This window comes from Vicugna pacos, chromosome X, assembly GCF_048564905.1.
Source record: "Vicugna pacos chromosome X, VicPac4, whole genome shotgun sequence".
NCBI classification, from domain to species: Eukaryota; Metazoa; Chordata; class Mammalia; order Artiodactyla; family Camelidae; genus Vicugna; species Vicugna pacos.
The window spans coordinates 103,733,566-103,755,911 of NC_133023.1; the positions used below are offsets into that span (position 1 = coordinate 103,733,566).

Consider the following 22,346-nt stretch of genomic DNA (forward strand, 5'->3'; position numbering starts at 1 on the left):
GGGAGGATTTTCAGGCCCATTTATCATGGGAAGGGAACACCTTCTTGTTCTTAATGTGAATGCGTCGTAATTAGCAATGCATGTGGGCTAGGAGATTTAGTTCTGTCTTTTGCACAAGTCCCTCAACCTCAAATTTAATCCTAAATTGATTGAATATTTTTTCTTCCATGAGGAAATTAATTATGCCACTAGAAAAATCATCAACTAGAAAGGGAGTTAATATCAGGCACAATGTACACTGGGCTGGTTAATGTATCAAAATGCTATGATGAGCATAGCTCACGTTTCACACAAATTGGAATAATGGAATCGTCGTTTTAATTAAAAAGGGGGAAGGTCTGTGTATATACAGCACTCATTTGTAGTAAGAGCCACACCATCTATTTCTTAGGTTCGTGCGTGTACGTGTACTCTGCGACCCAGTGACAGCTGTTGCTCAAAATACCAATTACATTAAAAACGTCCATCCAAATCCATTGCATTTTGTCAGTGGAACTGAAGCTGAAGAAAGACTCGGGCACTGTGATGGACCAACCTCCATACAACCAGTTGAAAGGTTACAAATCTGTCATCAGGCAACCTATGTGCTTAATTATTTTCACTACATTAAAGTACGACTCAGGATGTGTCGGTGTTGGGTAGGCTGGTCTGAGTACTGACTTCTGTTGAGACTCTGCGATACATTGACATGTCATCGTTAGGTATTGTTCTTTACCAGGTGGTCTTGTTTGTGCTGATTTTCTGTTCATCATGAGGCCATTTGGAGTGTTTTTTCATAACAGTAAAATTAGATACAACTTATCATACAAGTCACCCAGGTGACACAAAATGATGGGACAATCTGGCCCCCGCCATCAAGGAATGTACAGTTTAGTTGAGCAGGCAAAATGTTAGCACAGTGTCATAATTCAGGAATAATTATGTGATAAACCGTGATGAAGTTAGGGAAAAGAATTCAGGACAGGGAAGTATATGAGAACTCAAGTCATGAAGAAGACCTCATGTTATTTGAATCTGAGCTTAAAAAATAAAGATTGAAGGAAGCAGAAGAAAAAGAAAAAGTGTCATGCTGGACAGAACCAACAGGGTAAGCAAAGGCACAGGGGCAGTGTGGGCGCAGGAAGGCTGGGAAGAGAGAGAAATAGAGACTCACGGTAAGGTTGAGGGGCAATATAGAGAGATGTCTGCCAATCCTGTAGAAATGGCTGCATCTCTCTGCAAGGAAGTCATCGTGAATTCTGTAACCAAGAGATGTCATACTGTATATGGTCACCAGAACCGAGTACAAAATAAGTCAAACTTCTAGTCTAACAGGGAGAAAGGCCAAGGAGAGTAAGGGGGTGTTAACACAGGAATATTATGTCTTAGGTATTATTTTCATCATTTAAAAAAACCTTCCTTGAAAAGCACACATATCAATATTCACATATGATATGTCACATAATAAATATGTGTAATATCATTGGAAGAATCCTAAGAAATTGGTAATAGTGGAAAACCAGAAAGCTGGGTGGTATGACAGCAGAGGGGCAGAAGATGTACTGTTCATTGCATCCCTTTCTGCATCTTTTGAATTCTGTACTGTGTTTATTATCCATTTAAAGACACATGTCATTTTTGAAAAACCACAATTACGTGAAACACAAAGGGCATTTAAATTTCCCATATTGAATCTTGACAAACTATTACTCTATGTGGAAAGAGTTGGAAACTGGAAACCTTTTCAGCTGGAAACTGGAAGACTTTTTCTCTAGTCTCAGATTTGTCGGTTGAATGAGTCAAATGCAGCAAGGTTTTCTTAGCATAAAGGGGGGATGGCCTTCAGTGTTTCAAGTGCTGAATTCTTGCAGCCTATCTCATCAGGTCACTTGAAGAAAGCATTTGGGATGAATTCTGTGCCCCCTTTGCCTTTTGATATGATTACAAGGGTGGATTTTGTAGTGGATCCTAGACTGTTTTCCTTTCCTCAAGCTAGACTTGCTGTTCAAGAAAGAGTCGCAGCAGCCTGGTGAAACCCACCCTCCCAGAGCCCAGCCGCAGGGCTAAGAGGTCCTGGGGCTTCACGGGTAAAGTGGGGTGGACACCTGTTCCAGCTCCCCCGACCCTCGCCCAGTGCTCTTGCAGCAATCAAATGAGGTCACGGGAGTGAAAAGGCTAGAACATTGTCAAGTGCTCTGCACTTAAAGAGTTTTTTGTCTTGTTGATCCAGTGATGACAGTCTCCTGTTGGGACACAGGGACATAGACAGTAGGCAGTGGGTGCACGCGGGGACAGTTCTCCCAGAGATTTAGAAAGAAGACTTCTTCATGGCTTTACTCCAGGGTGTCTTCAGTACACCAAACATTACTCCAGGGTATGTGTGTGGTTGATAAAGCCTCTGGCCTTAGAAGCTTCCCCTCTAAATCGAGTGTCTGTGATACATCAGGTAACAAATCAGACGTGAAGGGGAGCAGACCACACTGATAAGGAGATTGGCGTTGAGAGACAGCAAAGAAGAAATGTGGTCTAGAGATGCCCACTTCCAAACCCAGTCGAGGGGCGGCGCTAAGCATGGTGGGCAACAGGAAGATGCCAAGCAAGCGAGAAGGCAGCGGCTTGTGCTGAGCGGCTCTGAGCCGGCCAGCGGCCTGCGCGGGCCCGTCCCAGCGAGCCGGCCTGCCCGCCGCTGGGGCTCCCCTGCCGGGTTGCTGGGCTTCCGCTTCCTCTCCAGCCCAGTTCTGTGGACATGGTGGGGAGCTGCTGCACGCAGGCAGCCTCTGGATTTCAGTTCCGCAGTCAAAGTACATCCCGTGTTCCACCTAAGGTTTGTGACTGATGGGATTCTTTGCTGGAAGGCTTTGACCTTGTTATGGATTCCCGACATCAGGCCCCCCTCCCGGGCTCCTTATGCATGTGTACTGTCAATCGTTCATTCTCTGCTCCGGTGGAGACGGGGCTCATGGGAGTCGGCGTTCCGTCCGCTTGCCCACCTTCATTCTTTCCCTTGCTCCCATTAAAAAAAATGGACTTTAAAGGCAAACAGGACAAAAATACTTGGCTGTATATGATTTTTCCCCCACCTGTTTAGCTGTTTGTTGAAACAGCTCTGACCGATAGCAGAGAAGTCAGTGTGGCTTTGAATCACTTCCAGAAAAATTTGAATACCAGCTCATTCTCCCTAATGCAAATTTTGAGGTTCTCAAGACATAAATGGCCCATTAGCCACCACCAACCGGCCTCACTGGTAGCACACTGGCACCCTCCGCAGTGCCTCTCACTTCAGGCTGCGGTGAGGCAGAAGCCAGCCACTTTGGGTTTTTGTGTTTGATTTGGGTTTGGGTTTTGTTGTCACCTTGGTTTTTTTCATTCCTTTGAAACTGCATATTAAAGTTTGTCCCCTGGTATTCTTAAAACTATTTTCTAACTTCATATTGCTTGGTGTTAAGTCTCAGTATTCTTAGCTGTAAAATGGAAGTAATAAGAGTCACAGGACTGTTGTGAGGATTAAGAGAGAAGATGCAGGGATGGTGCTGAAGCTGCCTCCTGGCGCACAGTGCACACACCATCTGTATTAGCCATTGTGAGTTATGCCCGGGTCCCAGCCGGGACCGTGCATGCAGTCTAATGCCACCTTGACCCTCAGCAGCAATAGCAGCAAGCCACCTTTGACCTTTGCCATGATCCATGGGACGCATTCGGAGGAAAGGATTATGCATTTGGTCCACCACCAGTCCAGGCAGGTAGCCTCAGGAAAGTCATAAGCTGAAGTTGGTGCTTATCAGAAGGAATCTGATAAAACCTCCCCAGGAATGATGGCCTAAAGAAAGCTTAAACTTGACCAGGTTCAATTCAAAGTGACGTAAGGCAGTCAGCTTTCTCTGTTGCAAAGGAGGACAGATCATTATGAAAAAATAAAATCCACAGCTGATCATGAAGCTGTGTTTTAGCCATTCGTTTCAAGTTCACCAACTTGTTTTTGTTTTCCCCGCAGCTTCTATCTGAACAGCCTCTGTAGGTTTTAGCCTCGCCACTCGCAGTGCAGTCTGCCAAGCCGGAGCACCCGTACCACCTGGGAGTGTGTTAGAGATGCAGAGCTCAGGACCCATCCCGGGCCCACCCCATTAGAGCCTGCATGCTAGCAAGGTCTCCAGGTGGTTTGTATGCACATTACAGTTTGAGACGTACCAATTAATAGAGTTCTTTCATCTAAATGACCTCACTCAGTCCTCTTATAAGCCTGTGTGATGTATTACCCCATTTTACAGATGAGGAAACTGAAACCCTTCTGTTAAATGCTTGGCCTAAGGTCACACAAAAACAGTCTCCAAGGTGATACTCAAAATGAGAGCACCTGGCTTCCAATTGCATGCTCCTCCCACTGTCCCAAAACTGCCTCTTTAAAACCAGCAGGGGAAATGTAGCTACTGAGATATGTGAAAGAGACTGAAAGTGGCAGAAAGGGCATAGGCAGGAAAAGAAGACAAGAGCCTGGGTCTGGTCAGCCCGCCAAAAGGGCGATTGTGAGCCAAATATAATTATGTAAAGCTTTTGCCCAAATCACTCAGCATTATCACCTCAGAAAAGACGTCAGAGAGGGCTGGGGGATATAGCTCAGTGGTAGAGCGCGTGCTTAGCATGTACGAGGTTCTGGGTTCAATCCCCAGTACCTCCGTTAAAAATAAATAAATAAGAAGGAAGATGTCAGATAAGTCGGGAGAAGTAACTAACTGCTGGTGATCAAAAACTGTGAGGACCCACTCATTTCCATTTATCGTGGAAGTTCCAAATGACCGACTCGCAGCCTCTCGGGAAGCTATACCCTCTTTGATTGCCCATTGCTGGGGCAGTAATTTACTTGAGCCTTCCTCAACCAAGCTCTGGCTCCCAGAGACCCTGTGATTACACTGGGATCCCCTAGATTATCAGGATCATCTCTCCATCTCGTGAATTTATTCATATCTGCAAAACCCCCTTTTCCACGTGAGGTACCACAGTCACAGATGCCAGAGATTAGGATGTGAACATCTTGAGGGGAGTCATTATTTTGCCCACCACAGATCTCTTTAGTCAGTGTGGGCTTTAAACTATGTCGTGTACGGTACCTTGTCCGTGAAAACGAATGTGAGTGCGTAGGTCCGCCTCTCCTTCTTATGCTTTGCAAGTAAGTCGAGCAGACTGCATTTCAAACACAGGATCAGACAAAAGGACAAATCCCCAGCGTACACACACGTTGGACAAAGATGATCACCCTGGAGCCATGCCAGGTTGCAGCCCAGATTAAAGGCGGACAGCGATTCACTGTCTGCTTGTCAGTAGCATCCATGCATTAACACAGAACATACTCGACTCTGAGTTGATTCTGATCATATTGGGATATGCAGTATTTTGCTTTCAAACTGTGCTCAGGGGCCACCCCAGGGACGAGGACAAGCTGCTGGGGACGGCCCCCTCTACATTCTGCCCCATCTCTTGTTTCCACGAGAGCAACTCTGTTTTTATCTGTTTTATGTATGATGCTTCTGTGTATGCTTTCTATTGGACGATTGGAGTAAATGGATGTTCTGGGGTGGGTGGGGCAGATTTCCTAACTACTGACTCAGACCAAAATGAATTCCTCCCATCTCCTGGCTGGGATAGGCTGAGGGTTCGGAGTCTCTGCCTCCAGTGGCCTAGTGTGGTGAGGCAGAGATACTGTTCCAGTTTGGGAACCCAGAGTTCAGAGAGGCGAAGGAGGAAGACAGGAAAGATGGCTATAAATGTTGATTCCTTCGCCGCAGGGCCGTCCCTTTACAACTTAATGATGAAATCAAGTATGGAAGCATATTTCAAATTATCTAGTAAACAGACATCTGATCTCCATAAAACTAGAAAAGGGCCATGTTGGTGAAATTGGTACAAGTCTCAGCTAAAGACAAGGGGGGTTAATACAGGACTCCCCCATCAAGCATCTCATGCTACTGTCTTTGGCAAGTTCTGGGCCTTGTGAAATGCATTGCCAGGATCAATAAACACCCTGTGGACTTTTTCTTGACTCCTTCTCATCTATGTTTCCCACTACGAAGCCGTCACCCACGCTGGAACCTTCCTTTTTTGATGCCCACACAGCTTGATTGTGCACAATGGCCAATTCATCATCCCTGTTTATCTCCTGAAAGAGGAATTTACAGTTAAATTAGGATTCGAGTCAGATAGCACTGATGCAGATGTTTGGTTTTCTGGAGGCTGTTAATCTGAATTAGTGAAAAGTCTGATTTAGGACATAGCCCCCCAGAAAGGCAGCTGTAGTCCTCTAGGTTCATGTGAGAGCTCTGTGACGGTGTCACCAAGAGCAGGTCATTTCAGTGTCTCATCGTGTATTTTCCGTAAGGTCCAAACAGTCTCCCTTAAAATCCCCTATACACTTTTGTTTCAGAAGAATCATAATCTTTGAGTGCAAGGACGCCTTAAAGATCACCCAGCCCTACTCTGAAGCCGTAATAGGAATCTTTATTGCCGGCTGTCTAGTCACCGGAATCCAGCTCACTGGCCTACAAAGCAGTGGCTTCTTTCTGTGGGCAGCTGGAGATTTTTGAAGGTCTTTCCTGATGTGGAGGTGAGATCTCCCTGGCTAGATGTCTAACTCATTGGTCTTAATTTCACCTTGGAAGGCCCTCTGAACTGGCCCACTCCCTTTCCTACAGGACAGACCTCCACGTTTTGGAAGACGATCATCATATGAACCACCCCCCCTCCCTGCCCCAGAGTCTCCTCCAGACAAAGTAGTCCCAGTTCCTTCTTGTGGCTTCTGGGACTGTCTGCTTTATGGTGGCTCCTACTGAGCCCTTTATTGCAGAAGAAGCCCAGTCAGTATAAGCACAGAGAGACTGTCGTGTCTAGAGATTAAGGTGCCTGGACTGCCACTTAAAACCCATCTTTATCTCCTGGTACTCTCAGGCTTCTCAGACAGGCCAAACCTGTCTGGAGAAGGCATCTTCAAGGCCTCCCAAACTCCTCTCCCACTGGCCTCCTCTCTGACCCCCTTGGTTTCCCCACAAGGGGCACTGACTTGCTAAGCCAACTTCTTTGCCGTCAGTCTGGCCCATGACCGTGAAGACCTACTAAATCGGGTTTGGATTTAACTGAGGCTTCACTCCACTCAGTGTAGACTGCTCACCCTGATGAATACCATAGCAAAATCTGATCTTTGAAAAGGTTGAGTGGTTCACTTTGAAGTTGTTACAAATGTGGGTCCTTTGAGAAGTTTTATTACATTCAGGGTGAAGTCACAGAGTATTCTTTTAATATTTACAGACTGTGGAGCAGATGGTTTAATATATGAAATGTTAATGATTTTTGTATTGCATATTATTTTTGTTGTTGAACCACTTGCATTCTTTTTAAAAGCAGTTTATTAAAATGTGAGAGTAAATGGTGCGTGGGAAATAATTCTAAAACAGTTTGGTGAATGAAGAAAGTGTAAATTGCACATTAGTCCTTCATCTCCTAGGCAGAATTGAGTATTGTGTGAGCTCACTTCATTCACAGCCACCTTAATATACATTTGAAAAATAAATTTGCGACGTATGAAAATAAATGTAGCAGAAGTGGGAATTTAACTAGCTGAAGAGCTAATGAATTTCAGAGAAGAATGAAAAGTGAAATATCATGATACTTTTCCAACTTGAAAGTTCCATAGTGGACTCTAGACAAGAATGTGGCCCTCGGCCAGTCCTTCTGATACTGATGTTTGCCTTGCTTGTGAAGACAGTGTTTCAGTTTGTGCCACTTTTTGTCCCTGGGAGGGGCCCCAACTGGGCGCAAGGAGGCTAGGGTTGGGCTCAGAGGTGTGGCTTACACAAATGCTGATGATCCCTGTTTCCAACTGTGCAACTGCCCGGAGAAAGCAGTTCTTTCTCATTAAGATGCTGAAGGCCTTCGCCGCCAGCTTAAGTTTTCATGGTCTCCTCTTGAGTTCAAATCCACATTCTCTTTCATCCCCAAGTCTCTATGCCTGTCAGTGTGGGTATGAAGCACGGATGTGCCTCTTCCTGTTCTTTATGTACTAATTTCTCCTAAGTGATCGTTGTCAACACTGACTGGCCATGGGGTCCTTCCCGAGAACACAGCAATAGATTTAGCTGAAAGAAAACTTAGGTCTCATTTCACTGGGTCTCAGTCAAGGTTACCCTTAGGTTTAAAATCATCTGTATTTTGTATCTATGTCTATATAATCTGTATTTACTTATACATATAGTCCAGTTTTCATATATGATTCTGTCCCCGTCTACAATCCCTTAATCACGATTCTGAAATTCAAAAAGTCTTGAGAACTATTATTTTCAGTAACTTTGAGACAAACTCATTTGATGACAAAACCTGACCTAAACTGATGTGCAGGTATGTATGTCAAGTCTTTTATTTATTCCTCTGATTATAAATGTTACTGCAGCAATAGTCATGAGTTTTATCCAGGGGGTGCTTCCCAGATCCCACTGGGGGATCATAGGTGGTATATCTACCATATTACTTTTTAATTAAAAAAAATCTGAGTACCAAAATTCATCTACCTTCCAAAAGGCTTTGTGTAAGGAACACCTGTGTACAAACACATACACGCCAGAAATTAATGCGTTCATACGAAAGAAAACTAGGAAACCATCTTTTCTCTTGAAAACCATAAATGTCGGGGGAGGAGGTACAGCTCAGCACGGGGGCGCGTGCTTAGCACGTACAGAGTCCTCGGTTCAAGCCCCAGCGTCTCTATTAAAAAATAAATAAATAAAGCTAATTACCCCCAAAAAGATGCAAGGAAAGAAGGAAGAAATCACTTTTAAAAAAAAGAAACAAATTATAAATGTGATTACAAGTTAGATCTTAATTCTCAGTCCGCCAGCCAGTAGTCTCAGTACTGCAGACGCCCTGTGCTGGATCTGAAATTTTACTTGGGGGGAATGGAGGCCGAGTTAGCACACTCTCTGGGTTAGTCTCATTTAAATCTGTTCTCTCAGTCTCTATTTAGTAATCAAAGACAAAAACAATTGATTAGATTTAGAGGGTACTTTGCATAAATACGGACTCATTATACTGTAGAGGGAAAGAAGAGCTCTGAGCTGTATGTAGATCCTTGCCCCCACTGTCAGGCGTGCACGCGCGCACATGTACACACACACACACACACAGATACACACAGACACATTACACACACACGCTTTCCCAGGGGATATAGTCCCCTATTTCTTCTGCTTCTCCTAATGTCTTGGTATATTTGGCAGACAAATGTATTTGCAGATAGCATTTACTTAGCAGATAGCATTTTAAAATGAGCTTTGGCTGTATGAAAGGAAATAGCTTCGTGGGAGATTAAAGGGGCAGTATTCAGGGACACGAGGCACATGTCATGAAAAGGCACTCTGCGTCGGATGGCAACGCAAGAGGAGCCCATACTGGTTTGAAACGGATCCTATTCCTTCCTGGGCAGCAGCTGAGTGTGGCCCCCACTTGGCAGGCAAGAGCTGTACTGCTGGTGACTAGGCTCCCATGAGGGTGCAGGGGGGGCAGGCGAGGAATCATGGCAGAGGGGGACCTTGGAGTCTCTGTTTGTCCAGTTTGAAGGTGGAGCCACAGGGCCCGGTGCCCTCCAGGACCAGGACTGAGTTCTATGGGGAGTGTGAGAGGCAGCGAGGTTCAGGTGGCCAACCCATCACTCTCCATGATTCAACTTCTCTCCAAAGAGGGGACTGGGCTGATAAGACGGAGGTGGATGAGACCATTCCCTCGACTTTAGAGCCCCATTTCTGAGCGAAAGCAGACCAGAACTAGTCCAAAGAGACAGTGAGCAAAAGGACAGAAAGGCAATGACATCCCAGTGTGCCAAGAGGCAGCTGAAGTTGATTTGTTATGGGGCACAGAGAGCAAGCGATTAGTAAGGAAGGACATCGATTATCGATAAAGCCAGAGTGGCAAACGGTGTCAGTTTCACAACGCTTTGCTTGGTCAGCTTTACAAATCTAAAATCAGTCGTTAGAGATGGTCGGTCCTTTATGATCATACCTCCTCGTAAGAGATTTACGAAGGATTTACGGGAATTATGGTGGGGGAGGCGAGAAGTATATCCTCTCATCCCAGTACTCAGATGGTGAACTCTACTGGCCTTGGTGTTGGGCGCTGGGCCCCTGGTAGTGGATACACTTTACACAGCCCTGTCCTTTGAGGGAGCTGGGAGGCCATGGTCCTAGCCTCACTCTTCTCTCCAGCTGTGAGGCTGAGGCAAGCCCCTCCCCTTCCCTGAACCTCAGTTTCGTCTGATGAAAATGAGGATTGAACTCACCCCTACTTGATGAGAGGGCTGTACTGTGCATATAGCGAAGGTCAGAGCCCCTTACCAAACCTGTGGGCTTCTGAACAAGATGGCAGCAGAAAACGAAAAATTAACTGGAAAAAAAAACCTGGGACTGTGGGTCACTCACTGGGCCTCCTGAGCCTCGCGTTTCCCATCTGTAAAACGGGACGGTGTGCTCCACTCGGCCTGTACCTCACAGAGCATCAGTCTTCATGCTGACCTGGGCTCTTTTCTGGCTGGTTTGAGGCTGAATGAGGCAATGAACATGTCGTTTTTCTTTCAGCCCACTCTTGGCCACACCTCAGCCCCCCACTGCCGTGCCAGCCAGCGGGGCGTCTGGCAGCTCCAGTGACTCGGACAGCAGCTCAGAGTCCGACTCAGACACAGAAAGCAGCAGCACTGACAGCGAATCCAATGAGGCGCCACGCGTGGCCACCCCAGAGGTGGGTGAGGGGCCAGGGCCCCGAGCACGATTTGTCTGCCCCGAGGCAGCACCCCTCCACACATACGCACATCACAACCGTACAATAATACTGCTCCAGTGCAATAATGACTTTAGCACAAGAAATCCTTCAGACAAATATTCTGGTATTTGATAGCAGTTTTTATTCTCACTCATACATTCGCAGCCTCTAATAGACATTTCTGGCCGGGTGACTGACTTGCTGTGTGACCCACTTAGCGCCTCAGAGCCTCGCACTCTTCCATGGGTAACACTGGAATAATAATCACTATGCTAGCAACTGCTCTTTCCAGAGAACTCACGAGGCCAGGCAAGACCCACTTCTGGCTCTGGGGACACCACCCCTTCCTCTAGGTTGAAGCGATGAATCACCAGTTGGCAAGTAAGACTCAAGAAGTGTGATGGTTGAAAGGACGCGTGTATTTTTTTCATTTCAATTAATATTCTTCAGGTTGTGTTTGATGGTAATTCATGAAAACATTTAACACAGCCCCACAAAATACCAAAATTAGAACTGTGGAATTAAAACACATGTCCTGCCCCTCCCATCCTCTCTGAGTTCCAGCTTCTCATTTCTGAAGTCTGCACCTCATACCGCAACCCAGTCTGTCCACGGCCCTTTGCACACTTGTTTCTGAGTCATCAGAAAAGAATAATGGAGGGAGGGCATAGCTCAGTGGTAGAGTGCGTGCTTAGCGTGCGTGAGGTCCTCAGTTCAATCCCCAGTACCTCCATTAAAAATAAGTAAATAAATAAATAATAACCTAATTACCCCCAAAAAACAAAGCAAACAAAAGAAAAAATACAAATATAAGAAAAAGAAAGACTGAGAGAAGGAGATGCCCTAGTAACTTTGCTACTGTTTGTAACAGCTCACACTTCCTCACCACGGACCGTGTGCCAGGCGGTGTGAGGGGCTTGTGGTCTGCATTTTGTCATTTCATCCTCATAACATCCTCATGCGGTCCTTGCTACTTTTTATCCCATTTTACAGATGAGAGAATAAGATTGTGAGAGGATAGGAAAGAACTTTCCCAAGATCTCACGGGCAGGCAGCGGCACAGCCAGGACTGCAGCCAGGCTCTGTGCGCTCCCAGAGCTGGCGACCTTAACCTTGGAGCTCTGCTGTCAAGAGCAGCCTCCGCGCCGATTTCCTCGCCCCTTACCTGCCATTGCTCTGTGCGGGCTGGAATCGCGGCTGCTCGAGTGTTTTTAGTTCTGTCATCCTCTGTTGGCTGGCGCCATAAGCCTCAACTGATGGCTTTCAAAAAAAGAGCCATTCTAATAAAAATGATGGCTCTTTTAGTTCAACAAGCAGAATTCAGAGCTAGAAATCAAGTAGCTGATTGGACGCATCATTTCCATGGCTGAACAGCGGACACTAATGTCTGCACACATGTCCCCGTAAATTGGTTATTGCCCATACACCGAGGAAAGTGCAGGTGGTTTTTTGGGAAGTCAAATATTTTCATCCTTCAGTAAAAATACAAAGGGCCTCTTCTTTTTGCAGTGAATTACAGCATCATATAGGAGGCACTGGCACTTTGGCAGCCAGAAAGCCTTTCGTTTTGAATTACACTTGAGGCACGCTTACATTTCTTTTCAGGACCAGAGATCATTACCTCTGCCTCCCGGTGGGAAGTCGAGTAATGAGTCCCACCAAAGGGTTTTGGGAGCCGGTTCCCCTCAGCCCTCCCTGCCCACTCTGTGAATAATTCTTTCCTTCCTGGACAGAGTAGAGAATATTTTCAGAAGAGGAGTGGGACTTAGCTTAAATAAGGAGATTGGAACTGGTTTGCGAAGTATTTGTCTACGTAGGTAGTTTGACGAATGTGAATTCTGGGTGGGCTTCTAAATGTGTGAACGGTGACTTAATATCCAAAGCTTTTATCAGCTAATGGTCAGTGCCCTGCGTCCTCCTGGATTCTTCCCAAATATGAAATTCATTCTTGCTGCTGTTTCTCAATCTGCAGCCTGAGCCGCCCTCCACCAACAAGTGGCAGTTGGACAAATGGCTTAACAAAGTGACATCCCAGAACAAGTCGTTTATATGTAGCCAAAATGAAACGCCCATGGAGACGATTTCTGTGCCTCCTCCGATCATCCAACCAATGGAAGTCCAGGTCAAGGTGAAGACAAATCCCAGCCAGGTCCTGCCTGAACCCAAAGAGAGGCCTCTCCTCAGTCTCATCAGGGAGAAAGCCCGTCCACGGCCCACCCCGAAAACGCCAGAAACAAAGGCTTTGAAGCATAAATTGTCGACAGCTCTGGAGACAGCTTCTCCAAGGACAATTGGGAAAAAACAGCCCAAAAAGGTCGAGAAGAACACCAGCATTGAGGAATTTACCTGGCCCAAACCAAATATTACCAGCAGTGCTCCCAAAGAGAAGGAAAGCGTGGAGTTTCCTGACCCCCCGAGAGGCCGCAGCAAAGCCACTGCCCACAAGCCGGTCCCCAGGAAAGAACCGAGGCCGAACATCCCCTTGGCTGCCGAGAAGAAGAAGTACCGAGGGCCTGGCAAGACGGTGCCGAAGTCCCGGGAATTTATTGAAACCGATTCATCTACGTCTGATTCCAACACAGATCAGGAAGAGACCCTCCAGATCAAAGTCCTGCCTCCTTGCGTGGCTCCCGGGGGCAATCCTGCCAAATCCAAGGAAAGCTGCGGGGCCAGCCTGACCCTCAGCACCTTAATCAGCAGCGGCAACAGCAACAACCCCTCCATCACTAACGAGGAGCCGGCTTTTTCACCCGTCCCTGTCATGCAAACCGAGCTGCTATCTCCGCTCCGAGAGCATGAGAATCTGAAAAATCTCTGGGTGAAGATTGACCTTGACCTACTGTCTCGAGTGCCTGGCCACAACTCACTCCCAGCAGCGCCAGCCAAGCCAGACCACAAGGAGCCAGCCTCCAAGCCCAAGCGGCAGACGGCGGCCGCGGCGGCCGAGAAGCCCGCCCCCAAGGGCAAGCGTAGGCACAAGGTGAGCTGGCAGCGGCGGCCTGCCACGTGCTCGCGAGCCGTGGCTGTCGGTGGGCTGCGCTTGGTCTTCAGCACCAGCACCTGAAGGTCCAAAGGTGTGCCTTGCACGTGCTCAGTTTCCTTGCACGTTTCGGATCGTGTAAGTCACCTCTACACGTTACCCCAGATCCCCACGCTGCTGGTCCATGGTTTGTGCCATGTTAGAGTTGCAGTGTTAGTTCCTAAACTGCTCATTTGTGGGGGCGTTGTTCCCGTGAAGAGTGTCTGAAAATCATAGATTCTCTTTACTTTCAGTATGACGTTCATCTGCCGCCCAGTCTTTAATCAGAGGCTCACATCACAGCTCCACTCACTCAGATGCCAGCTTCTTGGTCGGGCTGGGCTATGCAAGACTGATTGCTTTTCTGTCTGATTGAAAGGGCACTTTTAACTCCCCTCCCTAACCTAGGAGTTCAAGTAGAAACAAACTGTCTCTCTTGCTTGTGTTTTTAAATGTCTGCATGGGCCATAGATTTCCAACTCTGTGTATTTTGTTTTTCCTGTTAAAGCCAGCAGAAGTTGCGGAGAAAATCCCTGAGAAGAAGCAGCGCCTGGAGGAGGCCGCCACCATCTGCCTGCTTCCGCCTTGCATCTCACCAGCTCCACCCCACAAGCCTCCCAGCGCTAAAGAGTGAGTTTGCTCTGGCTTTCTGGGATGCTTCGATTGTTCGGACTCTTAAGAGCTCCCAGCTAAACCCCTTTTGGTGGGGGTGGTCCTGTCCTACAGGAATGTTCAGTAAGAAACAGGAGTCACTCAGTCCAGTCCTGATAGCTGTCCCTGGCCACCAGCCTAACAAGGGTGGGATAAAGGGTAGAATACAGGCTGCCAGATTTGGGGGTGACTCCGTGAGCTTTTTAGCAACATTTCTTTATTCCAACTCAGACTGATGACCAAAATCGGCCAAAGTGAACCTTGAGCACTGAGTGAAGGGCACAAGAAAGTAAATGAATTTAAAAGGGGGCAGCATCAAGAGACACTGATCCCTTGCACGAAATCACCTCCTTCTGGGCAACTTCTGGTTCTGATGCTGATGAAACACTCTCCCCTCCTGGCACAAGCGACCCCCACCTTCCCTGGAGAAGCCCCTCCCTGTTTCTACCAAGCATCGTGACAGGGCTCTTCTGTCTTATAAATATCACTTAACTAACAATCATGTCAGCTACTGGAACCATTCCGTCTGGATAATTATTGTCATAAATTCATTCAACATTAGAGATTACTTCCATCAAAGACCAGTTTTGGAGCCTATTAGCAGCCCAGAGCAGAGAGGCAATCTGGCTAACTGCTGCTAACAATTGATTTCACAGATTACGATTTAACATCAGTGATACGGCATCAATCTGCCACAGATAAGGTGTCGGAAATAAGTCATCAGCTTACATTTGGTTGGATCCTTGTTTTGAGATGAAAGGTAGGAAGAGATCAATTACCATTAGATCTGCTCGAAATAATAAGGAGATTTGGCTCTGGGCTGACTTCTCCCTGAGGACCCCTAGCTCTTCGTGACACGCATCTGTATTCCCTGGTATAATTTGATCTGAAACATCCCTTCCCACCTTCCCATAGTTGGAGTTCTCAGAACTAGAAACTCTTCCAGGGTGGGCCCAGCATGTGGGGAAACAGACTTCTTTCCTAGTGGTCAAACACAGTCACTCCAGGGCCCTCCTCCTTTCCCAGGAGGAAGGACTGAAGTGGCATCTCTGTGGTGGCTGTACCTCCCCAGTTTCCCTGGCTCTGATCTATTCAAGCCAGGCCACCAGAGGGCAAAAGGAAAATCCAGGGTGGCTGTGGGCCCTTGCCACACCATCAGTCCCCATTGTGAGCCCCTTCAATGACCCAGTGATCTGTCATTGTTCTCATTTCATGGAAGATAAATGATCGAGTCTTAGGTGAATGTCTAACCATTCAAATTTGTTTTCATAAAACAGCGTTTTACCTCGTGGCCTTTACGGACTTGCTGCTTTTGTAGCAGTTAGGAAAGTAGTGCTTACCTAGTAGCCCATTCATCACCCAGGAGGGGGCTGATCAGCTTCGGATGCTCCTCAGGCAAATGCCCGTCTGTGGGGAAACCTCGGTGGCTGAGAGACAACGAAGCAAGGCCGGGCCTCTTGGAGATCTCCTGGGAGCCCTCTCCCCAAGCTTGTCTGCTCCTTCGTGCTTCGTTGACCCTTTAAACTAAAGCTTTGGCAATGTCTGTGAGACAACACTCACTTTTCTAAATGAATATTCTAAACCTAGCAAAGAGTGCCACACCAGACCACGGCAGCTGGCCTTCCCCACCGTCCGCCAGAAAGGCCCTGCTGACGTCCTGCCTTTTTCTTTGGAGCTTGAACCATCAGAAGGACCTCTGAGGCATTAAGTGTGGGACTCTTGCCTGCTGGCCTCCTCTGGCTTATACAAGCGGTGCCCAAGGTAGCAAAAGCTGTTCTCATAGTAAGAAGCCATCGTGGTGACAGGGTGGTCTCTAGAAAATGCTCCCTGGTGTCTTTCACCCAGGAGGTCATTAAAGGCCCCATGGTTGCAGGTCACCGTCACGCACTGGACTGCACTGCGTATCATGTACCGTGTGTCATGTACTGTGTACGATGGCAGATGGGAAGGCCTTGTGCAATAGTAGCAGCCAACAGCAAGCTGACTGCCTCTGGGGGACAGCTCTCCCCGTGGCAGCCCCTCCCACCAGCTCAGGCAGCTGGGGGAGGACAGGAGGAGGCATTCCTGGAGATGCCACAGCAGGGCTCGACACCTCTCTCGATAAACTCCCCCAGATCTGATTCCTCCGTGGGGATCATGCTCAGTGTGGCCTGATGTTTGTGGCGCTTCCTCGTGGGCTTGCATCCTGCTCCCTATTTGCACCATGATTTTCAGCAGGTCTCACAACTGTCTTACATTGGTTCTTCATGCCAAAGCATTTGAAAAATCCATCAGCAAATAATTTGTAATGAACTTTAATTTAATTTAATTGAAGTAAGGGCCCAAAGAGTTAATTTTCTGAAAATGTGGCTGTATGACACAAATGGACAGAGGACCACATGTATGCCACAGAAGATGGAGAAGATGACACATCCGATTACAATTGGCAGATCTGGGCAGCAGTGCAGATGCGGAACTCGGGGACTGCAGTGACCTCTATCATCTCAGGAAATCAAGCCACTGGAGTGCTTGTTCGTCTTTGATTTGTTGCTTTGAGAGATTGTAAATCTATATTTCAAGACACTGTCTGAAATTGACCAAGAGGAAAACATAAATTCTTGTTGACTTAATTTGCTATTGAAAATTGTAGTCAATAATCATGAAAAGCAAATGGCTGCACAGTGCAATCTTAGTTGTCTAAGAAAAGATTAAAATTCAAGTAATCTTCATTGATTAGTCAAAGACAGTAACTAAAATAAAAATCCATGGCCCAATTACCATGTTAAGCAGCTAGCATAAGCTTTCAGTTGTCCTGTTTTATTTGAAGTCTCAGTCTATTCAATGATGCCCATTTAACGGGCAGATACATCAGGTTAAAAGCACAGGAGCGCTCCCAGGACTGCAGATGTCTTGTGGCAAAATGACAAAATATTTTTCAAATGGATTTTTGAAAAAACTCCTGAAGGTCAAGGACTCATTACCCCTTGGTGTTGGGTTAGAACATTTCGAACATACAATTTGCAATGTGTCCCCAAAGTATTTAGTGCATTTTTTATTTCTGTGTAATGTATAAGCATAATCTTTCTTAAGAAAATACCCTTCCACTAATTGTTTATTGTACCGTTTATTGTGTGACCAGGCAGTTAAGTCCTAGGGCAAAATAAGCAAGAACCAGCCTAAAAAATGATAGGATTAAAGTCTGCATTGGATTTTCCATAAAAATCTAATTAACAGTAATCTTGAAAGGTTGCAAATATCACACTGGGGCAACACTCCAGCAGACATTTACATTTATCATGGAGTTCTGTTTCAAAGACTTGTGTTTACTCTTAGATATATGAGTTTGCATTTATCTATAGCTCCATCTATAGGGAGGGCTACCTCGCTATAGGTATCTGTGCCTCTGTGCACTTTTATATATTCTCTTCACCCCGGGCAAAGGGCCATCAGCCAATATATTACTTTAGCTGAAAGTGCCAGCATCCTGGGAAAAATCAGGATAAAGAGAGACGAAATTTTATGACACCGTGTCTTCTTTGTTTACCCAGAAATAATTCATCCAGGAGAGCAAATAGAAGAAAAGAAGAAAAGCTGTTTCCTCCTCCACTTTCCCCTCTGCCAGAGGACCCTCCCCGCCGCAGGAACGTCAGCGGCAGTAATGGTCCCTTCGGTCAAGACAAAAGCATCCCGGTGATTGGACAGATCACCTCGACCAAACCTAAGAGGAGTGAAGGCAAATTCTGCGCAACTTTCAAAGGGATATCTGTAAATGTAAGCATCTTGGAAGAGATATGATCATTGGCAGGGAGAAACAAGTGGACCCAGTTTATCTAACTGGACGTGACCTCGTGAGGGTGTCGCGGGGTGGGGGAGGAAGGGGCAGGGGGGAAATAGAAGTGTGTGTGTGTACACAAATACACAGACTGTCCAGTACTTCCAATCTTGATGATTTTAACTTAGGATGAATTTTTCATTCCAGTCTCACTTCTCCAAACAGGTAGTTATGCAGAGAGTATTGAGATAAATAAGTAGGGGGTTAAAAATGAAGAGAAGTGGTTAAACAGAACGTGGTCCGTACACACAGTGGAATATTATTCAGTCTTAAAAAGGAAGGACATTCTGAGATGTGCTCCAACCTGGGTGAACCTTGAGGACATTATGCTGAATAAAATTAGCCAGTCCCAAACAGACAAAGAGTGTATGGTTCCACTTACATGTGGTACCTAGAGTGGTCACATTTGCCAAAACAGAAACTAGAATGGTGAATTGCCAGGGACCCGGGGGAGGAGGATGGAGACATATGATTTAATGGGTGCAGAGTTTTAGTTTTGCAAGTGCAAAGAGTTCTGGAGTTTGCACGGCAGTGTGAATGTGCTTGATAGCACTCAGCTGGACATTTACAAACGGTTGAGGTGGTTGCAGCCAATCACAACTAGACACACTGTAGTAAAATTGCTGAACAATTAGCAACCAGAGAGAAAAGACAGATTGATTACAAAGACAATAGCGCCACAATGTATGTCAGATATATCTCTATAAAACTGGAAGAAAAAAGAGGTTGAGATGGTAAATTGGATGTTACGTGTATTTTGCCTCCATTTAAAAAATTTTAAATGCAATAAATTATCACAAGGTGAAGAAAAGTAACAAAGAGGAGGATTTTTCAACCCCAAGGCTTTGCAGGAACCAAACCAGGAAGGTGAAGAAAGTGGGGTGAGTTCAGTTTGGTGGCAAGTCCATGGGAGGGCGTCAGGAAGGCTGAAGCCAGGTCAGGGAGGGCCTTACCCACCAGCAAAGGAGCTCAGCCTTGGATTTGCACTTGGGTGCAAGGCAATGAACTTCAGGGAGCTTGGTTCAGGAAGCTCAGGCTGGCATGCAGCAGATGGAGGGTGACTGGAAAAGCAAGCTCAGAGGTCGGGAGTTTGGCCAGGAGGCTGTCCAATCGTCTCTGTCCGAAGCCATGAGGGACTGCACTTTGAGGCGTCAGAGGAGGTGGGGACAGATTTGAGAGACACTGGGGAGACAGATGAACAGGACTTTGTGATTGCTTGGATAAGCGTAATGGAGAGGGAATTTGAGATGAAATAGAGCAGTGGCTTTCAGGAAGGTTACAGGAGCATTATCAGGTTTTGAAATGAACCAATTTACAGAACTTCAATATAGAAGGCTGCTTACAGCCGAGCAGCTCGGGTGGAAGGCAAGGTGGGGAGGACATTGGTTCCAGTGCACCCAGCCCAGGGGTGACCACGATGCCCTGACCGATGGAGAGAAACCCAGCCATTCACAGAAAGTGGGCGCCGGTTTGGCTCTCAGCTTGGTCTCGGAGCAGTTTGATTTGCTCATGGACCATCTTGGTGGAACTCTCCAGAAGTGGGCACTGCAGGTCTGGTGGGTTGGAGAGAGGGTAAGGTGGAAGTTTCCTTTCTGGAGTTACCTGCTTATTGTCAATTCTGTGCCAGCACATAGCGGATGGGCCAGTGCTGTCAAGGTCAAGAGAGAAGAGTGCTGAGGATTGATGTTGTGGGGTACCAACCTTAAGGACATCCCCACTCAGAAGAGCAGGGGGAAGAGGCACTGCGGCAAATGCAGGCAGAGGTGGAAGAACCAGGAGCGCCCTGAAGTCGCCCGGTGGGGAGGGCAGAGTCAGCCGTGTCGGCACGGCAGGTGGTCTCCTAGCACATACCGTGTCACACATTGTGACATACCCTACCGCTGACTTTATTCATCTGGATCCCATTCTTTCCATGGCAATGACAGTTCAGAGGGAAACTCAGAAATCTCCAACTCCTTTGATTTTTGACCTGATCGAAATGAACTTTCTCTAGCCCAGGACTTCAAAATGAAGAGGCACTCACGTGGCATCACCTAGCCAGAAACCAGTCAAGGCGTCACATGAACAGAAGGACAGCCTCGGTCTCTGTCCCAGGGCACTGACTGGTGTGCTAGCAGTTTGCTGCCCTAGATCTGGCATTTTGCAGAGTGACTAGAGGACTTTTCTTACCCTCGAGACAGTTTCTGGGCTGGTTGCTTTTCCAAAACATGCTCACCAGGGTGATAATCAATCTCTCTGCTTCCCTCCCTTTCCCATTCCTCCCCTCTCCTCACATCCCCTGCTGGGTTTGGACCTTTGCCAGCGGCTGTCTCACCGGGGTGAGGGGGCTGTGGAATCAAAGCCCCGGACAAGCTTGGTGTTTGGTGTGGTCCTAGAACAAAAGCTGGTGATTCGCAGAGTCCACAGTCTACAGCAGGGTCACCTCTTCATCCTCAAGCTGTGTGCATTGTTTTCTTTTCTCTTGGCTTCTTTCCTAGCGTGCTTGACATACAAAGCATCTAAGAAAAGATGTTCTAAAAATCTGGACCTAATGGAAGCTCTTTGTTCTCCTTTTTCCCAGGAGGGAGACACTCCAAGAAAGGCAGCCTCTGCCACCGTCACTGTCACCAACACTGCTATTGCCACTGCCACTGTCACTGCTACTGCCATTGTCACCGCCACTGTCACAGCCACTGCCACAGCCACTGCCACGGCCACTACCACAACCACTACCACTACCATTTCCACCATCACCTCTACCATCACTACTGGCCTCATGGATAGCAGTCACCTGGAGATGACATCCTGGGCGGCCCTGCCCCTTCTGTCCAGCAGCACCACCAGTGTCCGGAGACCCAAGCTCACTTTTGATGACTCGTATGTTGTCCCCAGATTCTCATGGACCGGTTCTGGGAGTGGTGAATGGGGGGCGGGGGCAGAATGGCTGTTCTCGCACCATGCACGTGTCACCCAAAGTAAGACCTCTGCAGCAGCTCGTACAGCCTGAAAAATGCATTCCTCCTCCGCCCAGACACCTGTGTCCCCGCCAGGAACCACCGTCGGCCCCCTCTAGTTGTGGAGCTCTGTTACTGTCTCCAGAGGAAGGTGCTGATCCTAGGTTGCTCGGTCCCCCTTTCTTACCCGGGACCTCAGGTAGTAGAGCGGCATGCCAGCAGAGACGGTCACAGCCAGGTTCTGTTGGATCTGTTTGGGCAACTGGAATGGTCGGGGTTGGAGGATGTGTTTATTTATCCTAATGAGCCATGATGCACTTCAGATGTCATTTACTGGATTATTTCCAGGTCGGGTATTTTATGCCTGACGGCATTCATCTGCCCCTTTTCAAGGCATTGCATAAGCATGGATTTATAGCCAAAAAAATATATTGACCGTTTAGTCTTTTAATGAAAAGATGAGACAGTTTCTGATCGAGCTCGTTTTGTCTGTTCAGGGTTCACAATGCTGATTATTACATGCAAGAGGCTAAAAAGCTGAAGCACAAAGCTGACGCACTGGTAGGTTTGCTTCCTCCCCTCGCTTCCCGCCCATGACGGTATTATGCTTCGATGGAAAACAGAGAAGGCACTTTACAAGCGTCTCGAGCCTTTGCGTTGCTGCTCTGACACAGGGAGATGGGGGCTGGTGCCTTCTCAGCGCTGAAACTCCCCGACTCCTTGGCGCCGAACTGCCCTGCCAGGCTTGGTCTTCCCACTCTTCCCGTTGCTCCAGCTTCAGAAACTCAGGGGTCTATCCTGCTTCTGTCTTTCCGGTGATTTTGAAATGCCTTTTTAACTGCCTTTGAGAAGGTGGGAGCTCCTCTGGGTTCCAATAAACCCAAACTGGTGAGGGAGAGCGTTGCTGAAAGCCAGTTAAGTGGCCCCCAAAATGGGCTCGGGGAAACCGAGGTCTGTAGAAAAAACTCAGCTTCTTGCTGCATGTGATTTCCTGTTTCCAGAGTGAGGCCCCCAGCCAGCCTCAGGCCCTGCCCAGAGAAAGGCAGTTCTGTTCTCTGGATTCCCCACGATGCTTGGCCCCGCTGCCTCCAAGGCTTTTGGCTGCCTGGACCAGGGAGAAGCCCAGCGCATGGAGTTGTTTGATTGATCCTCTTAACAAGGGGTCTCCATC

The 22,346-nt window shown here is 47.3% G+C and overlaps 1 protein-coding gene across 1 annotated transcript in view; it reads left to right on the forward strand.

Annotated features, from left to right (window-relative positions):
* The window catches only part of AFF2 (ALF transcription elongation factor 2), a 458,491-nt gene that overhangs the window by 415,332 nt on the left and 20,813 nt on the right, over window positions 1-22,346 (forward strand). Inside the window, exons 11-16 of the mRNA XM_072955933.1 lie at window positions 10,581-10,740; window positions 12,734-13,741; window positions 14,289-14,410; window positions 17,959-18,181; window positions 20,803-21,098; window positions 21,673-21,736. Coding sequence (XP_072812034.1) covers window positions 10,581-10,740; window positions 12,734-13,741; window positions 14,289-14,410; window positions 17,959-18,181; window positions 20,803-21,098; window positions 21,673-21,736 — 1,873 coding nt within the window. The remainder of the gene's footprint in view (window positions 1-10,580; window positions 10,741-12,733; window positions 13,742-14,288; window positions 14,411-17,958; window positions 18,182-20,802; window positions 21,099-21,672; window positions 21,737-22,346) is intronic.